Source organism: Phocoena phocoena, chromosome 19, assembly GCF_963924675.1.
Source record: "Phocoena phocoena chromosome 19, mPhoPho1.1, whole genome shotgun sequence".
Taxonomy (NCBI): domain Eukaryota; kingdom Metazoa; phylum Chordata; class Mammalia; order Artiodactyla; family Phocoenidae; genus Phocoena; species Phocoena phocoena.
In genome coordinates, this window is record NC_089237.1 from 48,338,477 (window position 1) to 48,351,429 (window position 12,953).

The 12,953-nt window shown below is 57.0% G+C and overlaps 1 protein-coding gene across 1 annotated transcript in view; it reads right to left on the reverse strand.

The window, feature by feature from the left end:
- ATP2A3 (ATPase sarcoplasmic/endoplasmic reticulum Ca2+ transporting 3) overlaps positions 1 to 9,371 on the reverse strand; it is a 36,210-nt gene extending 26,839 nt beyond the window's left edge. The window contains exon 1 of the mRNA XM_065898046.1: positions 9,248 to 9,371. Within this exon, the coding sequence (XP_065754118.1) occupies positions 9,248 to 9,371 (124 nt within the window). The remainder of the gene's footprint in view (positions 1 to 9,247) is intronic.
- Positions 9,372 to 12,953: the final 3,582 nt, after the last annotated feature.

The window sequence follows — 12,953 nt, forward strand, 5'->3', positions numbered from 1 at the left end:
GATGGTTTGAGCCCAGATGCTTCCACCCCCAACCCTCACCTCACTCTGGTTGAGGAAGGTCTGGTGTGGCCTGGCTCACCCTGGGACAAGACGGGAGCCAGGAGCGGCCTCCTAGACACTCCCCCATTGCACAGAGGGGTAACTGAGGCCTGAAGAAGAGACGGGACCCCTGAGGTCACATAGGGAGTTGGTAGTTCTCACAGCTCCCTGCACTCTGCTCTTTCTCAGATGCCCACCTGGTCCCGTTCAATGTCCCCCACCCATGGCAGGGTAGCCCTTCCCTCAAATTGAGAACATCGGCTCAGGCCACCTCTGACACACCTGCTTCTCCAGGACCACAGGGACAAGGCCCACAGCACTGCTGTCCCTCTGAGCCCCACCCCATCCCAGGCTCCCCCTGAGCACGACCCCAGCAGCCAGCATCCCGGGCACTGAGAAACCCACCGCAGTTCAGTTCCTAGAGGCTGAGTCTCAGCTTGTCCCCTCCCAGGCCCTCCACTCCAGGCAAGCTCAGTGAGGACCCAGCCAGCATGCCCAGGCCCAGACCACAGAACATTCTGAAGAACCATGTTTCCAAACACCACCAGGACCTGCTGTCACTTTACGGGCTCCACTTTTATCTCCTGTTTCCCGAAGCACCTATGTTACCGGTGGAGCTGGCTGCCCCAGTACCTGAAGTCTTGGAATCTTCCCAACAGCCTAAAGGGGAGGCAGGTGGGAATTCCGACCCCGTTTCGCAGGTGCAAGAGTGAGGTCCAGAGTGGATTCGTGGCTTGAACAAGGTCACACAGCCAGCAAGGGTATCTGTGGGTCTGTGGAAAGGGGCCCTGGACGGGCTTCTCCCTCCTCCTGCCGAGCTCGGGACCTGCCCACAGCTGTCTGAGGCCCCTCCCAGATCAAGCCTAACTGAGCCTTGCCTCCTCTCGTCTACACCCCCAGCCCCACCCCGGGTCTCTTGGGAGCTTGTTAGCATGCAGAATCCGAGCCCCACCCCAGGCTGGTTCTCCCTCTCTCTCTTCCTCCCCGACATGGGTCCTTCCTTGCCTCTGTCCACCTGCTTTCAGCTCGAGCACCTGCCAGCATTTCTTCCCATGGGCACCTCTCCCCTGACCATCTGTTTCAAAGGTCTGGGGTCTGCACCTGGCAGCTGAACCATGGGGAGTAATGAGCAGCCCACTGGGTTGCAGGAATCCAGGAGGAAAACACGTAACCTAAAAATACACTTTCTAGCATTTTCTCCAAAGTCCTATTTTAGGCAATGGCTGACATTTTCCGTGGAAAATGTAATCTCCAGTGTCCTGCGTTGAGATTAAAATCAAACAGACTTTTTCCTTCTGATCTATTTAGCTGAGGCGAACAGGAAAGGCGGGGGGAGGGCCAGGCCTGGTTTCTGGGCCAGTTCTCCAATGGAGCAGCGTCCTTTAGAGGTCATCTCAGCCATGCCCCAGCCTCATGGCACACATCAGTCTGCTTCTGCCATGCTTGACCCAGGAGATTCCTCAACCCCTCACCTCTGCAGGTGTCTTCAGGGTTCCTGACCTAAGGGAGAGGGTATCCGTTAAGTCTCACCTGAATCCCTCCTGCTGTCTCCCTGACCCCTCCCTCTATCTGGCATGTAGCCCCTTGACCACCATATTCCTCAGGGCTTTTTTTCTGGGTAAGAGTGAGGCCGGGGTTGGGAATCATGTTATTGGACACACATACCAGCTCTAGCCCCCCTGCAAGCTGCCCTCTGCCTGCAGGTCTCACCAGTTCTCCTTTCTCTCCCCTTCCACCTGGATCTCCCCTTCTGCTGACCCACAGCTCGATCCAGGGTCCACTCTTGGTGGTGGTCATCATGCTGTTCCCCAAATACTTCTCATTCTCCCCACCTTGTGGGCACACAGTAGGACTGCACGTCCCAGCTTCCTGTGTGAGTTGCAAAAAGAAGGATGTATATTCGGGCTGGAATGTTGAACTGCTGGAGAAGGGCGCTGTCCGATGGAAATTTCTGTGATGATGGAAGAGTCCTATAGCCACACTGTCTGATACGGTAGCCACCAGCCACATGTAGCAACTGAGCACTGGGAATGTAGCTAGTGTGACTAAGTAGCTACATTTTATTTATTTTTGCCACACCTTGAGGCTTGCAGGATCTTAGTTCTCTGACCAGGGATTGAACCCAGGCCCCCAGCAGCAGAAGCACGGAGTTCTAACCACTGGACCACCAGGGAATTCCCTACATTTTAAATTATACTTAATTTTTATTCATTTAAACTCAATCAGCCACACAAGGTTAGTGGCTGCCCTATTGGACAGCACAGTCTGGAGTTCTTTGACCCTCTGCTACAGCAACCAGCACCTGTGCAACGGTATCTGCTTTGTGAACCTGAGTCACAGAGTCGGGAGACACCGAGCCCCCAGATGGGCTGCACTGAGGTACATATATACAGTGTGAGCAAGAAATGACCTGGATTGTTTCAAGCCACTGAGATCTGAGGGTTGTTACTGCAACATAACCTAGCCGATCCTGACCGATGCCCCCTTCTCCCCAGACCTAGCCTCTACCGCAAGGCTCCCCTTTCACCCCCATCCGCTGCCCCTGCGGGAGGCTCAGCCAGCCATGAGGTCACCACAGATGCCCTGCCCATCCCTGAATGAGGGCCATCCCTGCTCATGTAATGCACATGCTTCCAGTCATGTCTGAGTAGCTGGCTCCCCGTGGGGCCCTGAGCCTCATTTGGAAGACGGAGTACCCACCCCCACCCCGAAGGGCTGCTGTGAGGATCAGCATTAGTATCATTAATATTAATAAGTCACATTTATTGAGCACCTACTATATACCGAGCAGTGTGCCAGGTGCTTTACCTACTTCACCTCCGGAGATAAACGGGAGGGCATTGTGTGCCCAGCACGTGAGAAGGTGCTCCACAGACAGAATAATCACTTCCTCATGTGCATTACTCTCTTGTGATTCTCAAATAACCTGGGAAGGAGGATACAATTATCATTCCCATTTTACAGAGTAGAAGTGCAGAGAGGTTGAGTGACTAGTTCATGGTCACACAGCTGGGAAGTGGCAGGGAAGCGTTTTGAGCTCAAATACCTACTCTGGACCTCCTGCACTCATGCCTAGGCTGTCCTGCCTTCCCACCCCAGTGGTCCCCCTGTCTCCCCCCAGCCAAGGTCACCTGAAAGAACGTAATATCCCATGTCCTGATTGTTGGGCTGGATGCCCTCATCCCATCAATCGGTTCATCCTTCTATTGTGACCCTAGAGCCATCAGCCCAATCATCCTGGCCCAAAGACTCTTCCTCACAAAACAGATGGTGTTTTGGGGGTTACTAGACCGTATCTGCTCAGGCCTGATCTGCTTAAAACTCCAATCCTGCCAAGACTCTGAACAACCCAGTTCTCCCCTCACATGAATTAGTTCCAGGGCCACGGTGGGGGATCCAGGGGCTAGGAGAGCACCTCCTCCCCTTCCTAGGCATCCCTGGAAGATGCTGGTTCCCCCTTGCCGTCTCCAGGCTGCATTTGGTGGGGCTGAGCCAGTTCCCCTTGAAATGATGGCATTGGGCCCTCAGCAGCACCAGATGCCCCATTTGTTAAGTGAGGAGAATGCCCTGGCCCTGCCCACCTCTTGGTGCCATCTGCCAGGCTGCACGGGCCAAGTCAGTAACAGGAGGTGCTGCCCCTCCCAGACCCCAGCTGGGCCAGCCTGGGGGCATATGAGCCCCCACTATTCTTGTCTGGACCTCTCACATGGTGGCTTCTCCTGGCCGAACCCTGCTCTGTGTCACTGTTGCCAGACTGAACCAGCCCATGTCCACAGATGCCTGATGTGGAGCTGGCCTGGAAGGGCCTGGGATGTGATTAGAGAAACTCTGCAGCTTAGAGCAGAGAGCCTGGTCCAGAGGGCTGGGGTTCAAATCCTATATCTTGGTAGTTCTGTGGCCACAGGCAAGTCACTTTAACCCTGGCTGTGCTTCAGTTTCTGCATCTGGAAAATGGGGATAATAATAGTAACTACCTCATAAGGTTGCTGTGAAGATGAAATGATGTAATACGTATGAAGAACTTAGACTAATGCATAGCATATGGTGAATGCTCAGTAAACATCAGCCATAACAACAGTTAAGAGGATGGAAGCTCCAGTGTCCCTAGCACCTGGGACAGCGCCTGGCACACAGTAGGTGCTCAATAAAACTCTGTGAATGAATGAATGACCCTGCCCTGCTCACAGACCTTCAGTGGCTCTCCTGGACCTACAGGACCAACCTTAACAGGGCCTTCAAGGTCTTCCTGGATTTGCCCCAACCCACCCTTCCAGAATCACTCTCATATCTTAGACATCTGTCCCTCCCTCTGTCAGCCAAGTGAGATGCCTCAGGATTGCTACCACGTCCCCTGGTTTTGCTAAAGCTTTCCCCCCTCCAAGATTTTGTTTCGCCATTTTTTCTGTGCAGGGTACCTCCCCATTTCCTCATCTGAATCTCCAGGAAGGCTTCCCAGAAAAGCTCTGCTCTCAAGGGTCATCAATGTTGCCTCCTGCTTCCAGCCCCGGAGCACCCCCAGGGCAAGCAGGGGCTGAGTCATCCCTGGGTTCACACAGAGCCTCACTGAATTGTTTATTCGGTTGCCCCATGGTTCAGCCCTGGACCCTGGGTTCACAGCCCAGAGCCCAGGAGAAGGGGGATGCGGGGCCAGGGCTGCCCCCAGGCTCCACACACCACCTGCTCCCCTAATCCCCCCTTGACTCCTTCCTTCTCACAACAATGGAAACTGGTATTTCGGCTTCTAAGTGTTGGTTCAAGTTGGGAGAGGCGAGTGCTCACCAAGGTCTTCCTCAAAGGTAAGTTTACAGAGCAATTAAATCCTCACTCACAAAGTCAGGGAGAGACCTTGGCTGGCAGACGCCACCCCGCCCACCTGGCCTGCCATGGTCTCCAGGCCCCACCTGGAGTGGATAACCTCTGCCCTGGTGCAGCCTTACTGGCTGACCAGGCCCGGAGGCGAAGTGTTTGCTGGGCGTCCTCGGTGCTGTGAGCAGACCCAGCCCCGCCTCAGGGAGCTCCTGGTGCAAGGGCTTGGGGTTCTGCAGGGGCAGGGCTGGTGCTATTCCTGAGAGGGGGTACTAAGGCTGCCCAACAAGGGTGTGAGAACTGGGATGAAGCCTGAAATACCCGCCTCAGATCCGAGGCAGTTCACATCTGCAAGGCCCTTGGTGGATCTCAGGGGCCTGTCTCTGCCCTACTGACAACACTGGGGCCAAGGAAGCGGGTACCTGGGCTGAGGGCAGGAGATAAGATCACAGCAGAGACCCCACCGGCAGGAATCTAAATCCAGACTATCCCTCCCACCTGGCACCCCAGAGCTCTGGTACCCACTGTACAGATGGGCAGGCTGAGGCCCAGGAAGGCAGGCTCCAGCCCCTGTCACAGCCCCTCCCCCAGCTCCCCTAAACAGAGACACTGCCCCTCCCCCGCAGAGACTTCCTGGGACCTCGCGTGACTCCCACATCAGTGGGCTCTGGGGTGGGGGTGGCTTAGGTGTTGGCCCACCCGTTTGGGGGGACACCCCCAACCCAGTCCTGCCTCCTGCCTAGGCTCACGTCCAGCAGGGGTGATAGGCAGCCCATCCACGGACATGAGGAGATCAGATGGCTCCTGCATATATGAAAAAATGCCCAACATGACTGGCAAACAGAGAAATGCAAAGTAAGACTATGAGAGGCCACTCTTCTATGAGATTGGTGTCCAACAACACACTGTGCTGGTGAGGTGGTAGGGAAATGGGCAGGTCAACTTTATGGAGAACAATTTAGCAACAGCGGTCAAAATTTAAAATACACATGCCCTTTGACCCAGCAATTCCCCCTCTAGGAACTTATCCTTTGGAGATAGTCACAGTGTGTGAAATGACATGGGGACAAGGATGTGCCTTATAACGTGTGTGTGATAACAGAGGCTTCAAACAACCCCAGAGCCCATCAAAAGCTCGGGTGAAGAAGTGCTGGAACACCCACATGATGAAACTCTGAGTGGTCGCTAGGAAGCCCAAGGATGCTCCACGTGGAACCACCTGCAAGAGTGACTCGGTCACGTGGAAATCAGGGGCAAAACAGCCCTCAAAATCCACTTCCTTTCATGTAAAAAAGATCATCGATCACAGACCCAGAAGTGTGTGTGCACAGAATGTCTTGGGAAGGAGACACTGGGGTGGCTGGGAATGGGTGACTGGGGACAGGGCTGGGGAGAATTTACTATATACCTTTTGTACATTTTGAATGTGGTACTGTGTGCACATTTTTATTCAAAAAAATAAGTTGAAGGGATGTAGAAAGGCCCCTCCGAGAAAGCTGAGTCCTGGGCACCGCTGGGGTCTGCAGAGAAAGGCGGCTCACAAGAGGCCAGGAGCCTCCCAGTTTCTGCCCTGTTGGGGCCTCAGAGGACATGGCTACTTGCTGGGGTTGGGACAGATGCGGGGGAGGGAGGTGCGACTCCCAGTACACTCACTGACTGAGGCCCCTCCCCCAGCTATGAGGAGCAGGGAGGGAGGATCCCCGGCCCCTGCTTCCCCTCTTCCTGTGCTGGCAGAAATTGTGAACTTCAAGACTTAAGCAAATGACTTCCTTGTGGTTTCCAGCCTAACGACCTTGCAGGTGCATAGACTCCTGGGGTGGGGGAGGACACTAGTCCCTGGGGTATTCCCTCCACCTGCAGGTCCCGCCCCCTCCACCCCATTTCTGGCCCAGAGCCAGGCCCAGCTCCTTCTGCCACAAGAAGGGATGGCTTGGTGTACGCAAACACTCACAAATGTCTGGCATGGGTCCTATTGTAGCCTCACTTATGATGAGCAAATAGAGGCACTGAGAGGCAAAGCAGTTTATCCAGGATTGCACAGCTATGAAAGGGCAGAGCTAGGGCTCAAAACCCTGTCAGCCTCACCCCAGAGGCTGCGTGGGTAGAGACCACAGGACACCCACGCCTCCTCAGGCCGGGGCTCTGCTGGGGGAGCATGAGGCAGGAAGGGGCAGCCGACTCCCTTCTCCTCACCTGATGACTTCCAGAGCTCTGGAATGCTTCCCGAGGAAAAAAACCCTTGGGGGCCCCGCGGGGGCCGGGGGCAAGGCTGTACTAGCTCCTGTCTAGCTGACCCCAGCTCCTAGCACAGGTCCCAACACCAGGGTCCCAGAGTCTGCAGAACCGATGACCCCCTTGAACAGACAGGGGAACCGAGGCCCAGAGAGGGGCAGGCACCCAGTACCAGCTCTACCACTTACTGTGTGACCTTGGGTAAGCTGTCTAACCTCCTGGTGCCTCAGTTACCTCCTCTGTAAAATGGGGATGACAACAGTTATTTTCTAGAGTTGTTTTGGGGAAGGAATGAGACGAGATGAAAAGTGCTATAAGACCAATGCCTGGCACGTAGTATCAATAGGTAGTCAGCGAACATGAGCTTTCATTTTTACTACCATCGAAGCACAGAGGAACCAGAGGAGCCCAGGAATAGCCCCCTAACTTTTCCTACCACCCTCCCCAAAATGCACATCCACCTCTCTGTACCTACGCACTGCACCAACATCCTTATTCATCACCCCACAGATGCTCAGCCACCAGGGCACCCCCAAATCCTCTCACCTAGACAAAACAACATGGGGGGAACTAGAGGCTCCCTCCTTCCCAGCCAGCTTCCCCTCCTCATGAAGACACGGGGGCCAGAAAGGAGAAGGGTGTTGGCCAGAGTAACGCAGGGCAACATCTGTGTGATTCTGGAGGCAGAACCAAGGGCTGGATCTCCAGCTTCCCTTGGGAATCAGGACTCCCAAGCTGGAGGCCTCAGCAGCACAGAGGAGGCGGTGGAACCCCAGACCTGCTGCCCCGACCCCCAGCCCCACCCATGGGCTGGGGGACCAGCCCTGATGCCCTGCGCTCCTGCAGCGAGGACACCCTCCCTGCCAAGTCACTAGTAGGGGATATTAAATAATATTTATCTCCCTAGTTCCGCCCACAGCTCAACTAAATATAGCAACTAATTTTTTTGAAAAAGGATTTCTGCTGCAGAAAGATAATATTTATACAAGAGGTGGTTGTCATAAACCAATACAAAACCCAAAGCTCCCTTTCTGACAGCTCTTCGTAATTTTCAAGCCAGCCCTGAGCAGTGAGACACACAGGCCAGAGAACCTTCCTTCTGGCTGGCGGGGAACCCTGAAAGGGTGAGGCCCCAAGTTCTGAAAGGGCGTGGGTCCAGGCTGCACTCTGGGGATGGAGGCGACATTTCTCTCTGGACCCCTAACACTCTGCCCCGTGCCCTGGGGGTGGACCAAAGGGGTGGCAAATCCTGCCTGCAAGCAACCTGGGGAGGGACCTCTACATCTTCTACCATCTCTGGGTCATATCTGGACAGTACTGGCACTTGCCGTGCTTTTTGTCAGGTGGAGAATCCCACATTCCTTTGGACATGAGGAAGAACGATATCTTTCCCTCCCAAACAGCAACAGCATGAAGGCTCCCTCCTTGCCCAGAGATGGGCAGGCGTGGCTCCAGGTCACCCAGGAAGGAAGGGCCTCCCCAGGCAACTCCCTGAGTGAGGCCTTGAACCTGCCACCCCCAAGGAGGTGGGTCTCCCGCCTCAGCAGTTCAAAGCCCCCACCGACTCCGCCAGCCACATCCGCCTGGGGTTGCAGAAAGAGGAAGACCTGGGGGTGGGGCCACCAAGCCTGCCAGCTGACAAGCTGCACCTTCTGGGCGTTTTACTGAGCCCTCGGGGGAGACCCTCGGGGCCAGCTAGGAGGCTGGGCCTCAGAGTCCCCGGCTGGTCCCTCGCCGGCCGACCCCGGTGTGTGCACCTGCACGACTCCGGCGCACTGCGGCGGCGCGGGGATGCAGCGCTGAGCGCCGATGGGGGTGGGCGAGGGCCTGCAGGAGTGGACTGGGACGCGGGTGGAGGTGGGAAGCCCGGAAGGGCCGCACGGGTCCCTGGGCCCGGAGGGAGGAGAGCGGGGCAGGGGAGCCAGGCGTCCGGTCTCCGAACCCGGAACCCGCACCCCCACTTCCCCTGCGAAGGTACCGCGCAGCCCCGCCGGGAGCCCCAAGGGCATCTGCAGAGGTTTCCTGAGCCCTCGCTTCCTGCCTGCTCGCCCGCCCGAGGGGGCCGATGGCTGGGAGGGGAGTGGACCTCTCCGCAGCCGCGGTGCCGGGGGCGATACGGAGACCGCGGCGCACGCGGCCCCGGCTGCCCCCGCGTGGCCCGCGCTCTCACCGTTAGGGCCGTAGCGCTCCCGTGCGCCGGTCACCTGCTCCGGGCTCAGGCCGCCCTCGGCAGTCACCGAGAAGCGGCGCAGCACGTCGGCGGCCGGGAGCAGGTGCGCCTCCGCCTCCTCCATGCCGCCCCCACGGCAGTCTGCGCCGTCGGCACAGTCGGGGCCGCCTCTCTGCAGGGTTACTGCGCGGGGCGCGGGGGGCTCGGGCCCCGACGGGCGCCGCGCGAGGCCAGGACCGCGCTGGGACCTTCCCCGACGGCAGTGGCGGCGGCGGCCGCGGCCCGCGCCAGAATGCTGCGCCCCGGGCTCCCTCCCAGGGGCGGGGCGGCCTGGGGCCCGCCCCCGCACTCACACCCCTTCCGGCAGCCCTCGGAGCCCTCCGCCCCGCCCCCGCAGGACCCCGAGGCGCGGAGGCTTAGCTGCCCGGCCATTCTGCAGAAGCGGGAACTGAGGCCGCCCACGCGGAACGCGCTGAGCTTGCGGGGGCCGAGGGAGCGTGGTCCGGAAGGGCCTCGACCACTGTCCACAGAGCTGGAAGGGGGAGGCAGGTCAGAGAACTGGGGAGGGCTGCTGAGCACGTGTCTCCGAGATGCCTTCTTTTGAGCCCTCTTGGGTCCTGGGAGGTTGCAAAACGGGGATGTCCATAGAGGGGCTTCCTACCCCCTACTCGAATTCTGCAAAGTATGACCCTGGGTCTAGAGGGAACCCAAAAGCCTGTGAATAAGCAAGACTCCTCTGGAGATTACTTGATGTTTTCTTCTTTTGATGTTTATGCTTGCTTTATTGTTTTCCTAAAGTCCAGCGATGAGTGGTAATTCCTCACACAATCAGAACCTCTAACAATGACCCAGTATATAAGAAAGTAAACCAGTCTTGCTACCTTAGACTCACACCTTCGCCCCAGCAGGAAATGTAACTGCCAGGTGGGATGAGGGTTCCCTGGAGAAGTCTGAGGGTGTTGGGGGGAGGCCTCTGACCAGGCCCCCAGGGAGAGTGACCCTGGCCCAGGGCAGGGGAGGGAAGAGAAACCCCTACTCCGGTGCTCCCTGAGCTCCAGTTTGTCCAGGGGTACCAGGAGGAGGGCTGCAGGTCAGGGAAGCAAACTGTGGGAAGGCAGAAACCACTCACCGCGCCAAAGGGAAGAGCAAAAAAGAGCAATCTGCTTGCGCCCCTCCAGCTTGAGAGACCCAGCCAGTCTCACCCCACCCACCATCATACCCCTACCGGTGGCCTCTGCTGCCCAGAGCTCTGGGATCCACCTTGGTGGCACAAGGTCAGAGATTCCAGGACTGAGCCCACTCAGCCGGCTGTTCAAACCCCAAACCCTATAGTACCTCTGCAAACAGAAAGCCTTCCGGGAGACTGCAACTGCACACACACAAGCCCCAGCTTCCAGCCTGGCACCCCCCCTGCTGACCCCTACCCAGTGTCCCCCCAGTTCCTGATCTCTTCCTCCCAGGATGGGGCCATGGTCCTGCTCCTCTCTCTCCCCTTTGCCATTACTCCTTGAATATAGAGAGATTGAGTGAGGACTAGCTGGCGGAATGGTCCAGTGCTTTGCTGCTTTTGAGAGGTCACCCAGACTGAATCCAGGGACGTCAGCTGGGGCTCAGCCTAGGGTAATGCTGGTTTTCTGGCTGTGGCTTCGTGCAGCCCGACATTTTAGATCTCAAGTCCAATATTCCCTGTGTTTCCACCCTCTCCCTTTCTTCCCCCACCACTGTAGTGCACAAAGACAGCCCTACCTGCATCTCTAAGTTGCCAGGAAAAATGTTAGCTAGGGCTAGGCGGGGACAGAACCCTACAGCTTTCCACTAGAGACCTCTCTCCCAGAGACATGAAGCCCTAGTCACAAAGCAACTGGAAATCCCTCCCCCTCCCCCACTTACACATCCTGGGGTACGACTCCCATTTGTCAGCCCCAGGGACCTTAACACTAAGACTCTCCCACTCCACCCCACCCTCAGCTGTCAGTTGGCATTTGCTCGAAGGCAGAGCCAGAAGGCCTGCCTGTTTGCTCTGGCAGCCTGGCCTATCTTCCCTCTCTCCAGCCCACCCACCGCACCCCACCCTGCTTCCAAACCACCACAAGCAGGGCCAGCAGCTGCCAGCAACTATGGCCCCCACCTGGCAGGTTCACACACCTGTCAGCATGCCCACCTGCTTGGCTGCCCCCATGACAGCTTCTGGGCATTGCTCCAAGCTTCCACAGTCATTTCACACTCCAACTACTTGCCCAGTTGCTGTGTGCCCCCCCACCCATTATACCCTCTATCTGCACCTAGACATACAGCTTGTAGCCAGGGGGACATGGTCACAGGTACGCTGTCCAAAGGGCTGGTCTATCCTCCCCACCTCCCAGCTGCCAGGTACTGAGAGCTCTAGACCTGGCACCCGGTCCCAGCTCTTTCTAAATCCCCCACAGGACAAATGATGGCAGAACTTACCACCTCTTTGGCAAGAGGCATACCTGCCAACCTCACCTGGGGGGGGGGGGCAGAGCGGAGCATGGGGGAAAGGTAGGTCTTTGCCGGAAGGATTTGGACACATGAAGAAGAGGGTGTCACAGGCAGAAAAAACAACCTAAGTTGAAGGTGGGAAACCTCAGCCGTGTGCCAGAGACGGTGCCTCAGCCCCTCAGCATGGCTGCACCAGAAGGAGCATGAGCTCGGGATCAGGAGGGTAGACCAGAGAGGCAGGGCTAGGACGCTGAGAGCCCTGATCGAACATTTAATGGCCTGGCCTTTTAAGCAATGAAGATGCGAGGTCACATTTGCTTTCTAGAATAGTTTCCCCCTGGAAGCTGGTGGGGGACGGCATCCAAGAGGAGAGGAGACGCTGAAAGGACCCCACAGTGGTAAAAAATGAGGAGGTGTAGACCAAGGCAGAGGGACCTGGTTGCGGATTAGGTTCAGGGATGAGAGCAAGTGAGGAGTGACAGCTGACTCCCGTGTTTCTGGTGGGTGAGGGGTTCAGCCCTGAGGTGGGGGAGGAGCGGGTTGAGGTGGGAGGGCATGTGGGGCCAAGTGGAGTGGGAGGGGCCTGGAGGACTCCACGTGGAGGCGGAAGAGGGTTTCTCTTGCAGCTCCCCTCTCCCTGCCCTACCTTATCGCCTATCGTCACTGCCCCCGCTCAGGCCCCACCTTCTCTCTCAAGCTCTCCAACAGCCTCCTCCCTGGCCTCCCTGCCTCCAGACTTACCTCTGTATATCAAGATTGCCTGCCTGAGCTGGTGATTTCATTACTTCATCCCTCTGCTCAAGACCCTTCCTTAGCTCCCCATTATCGGCAGGATAAAGTCCAGACTCTTCAACCCAGCAGTCACAGCCCTTTCTTTACCAGTCGGCTCCTACTCATATCCAAGCAAACCGGTCTGCTCAAAATTCTCCCAACAGGCCTTGCACATTCTAGCTTCAGCCCTTTGTCCAGGCTGTTCCCCTGGCCTCAAGTGCTCTCCCAGCTCCTCCCCCTAAAATGTCTCCCCATGAAACTCAGTTCCTTGGCTACCCCAACCCTGTGTGTTCATGCTCTTCCCTGCACGCTTCTGACTGACTTTGAATGAGGCCCCACAGGTCAAGGTCTATCTCCCCATTGCACACAAGGGGAAACTGAGGCCCAGAGAGAGGATGGGACTCAAACAGGGTCATGGAGCCAGGGAGGCCAAGGCAGAGCTTCAGCTGGAACTCCCAGGCCAAGTGTCCTGTTC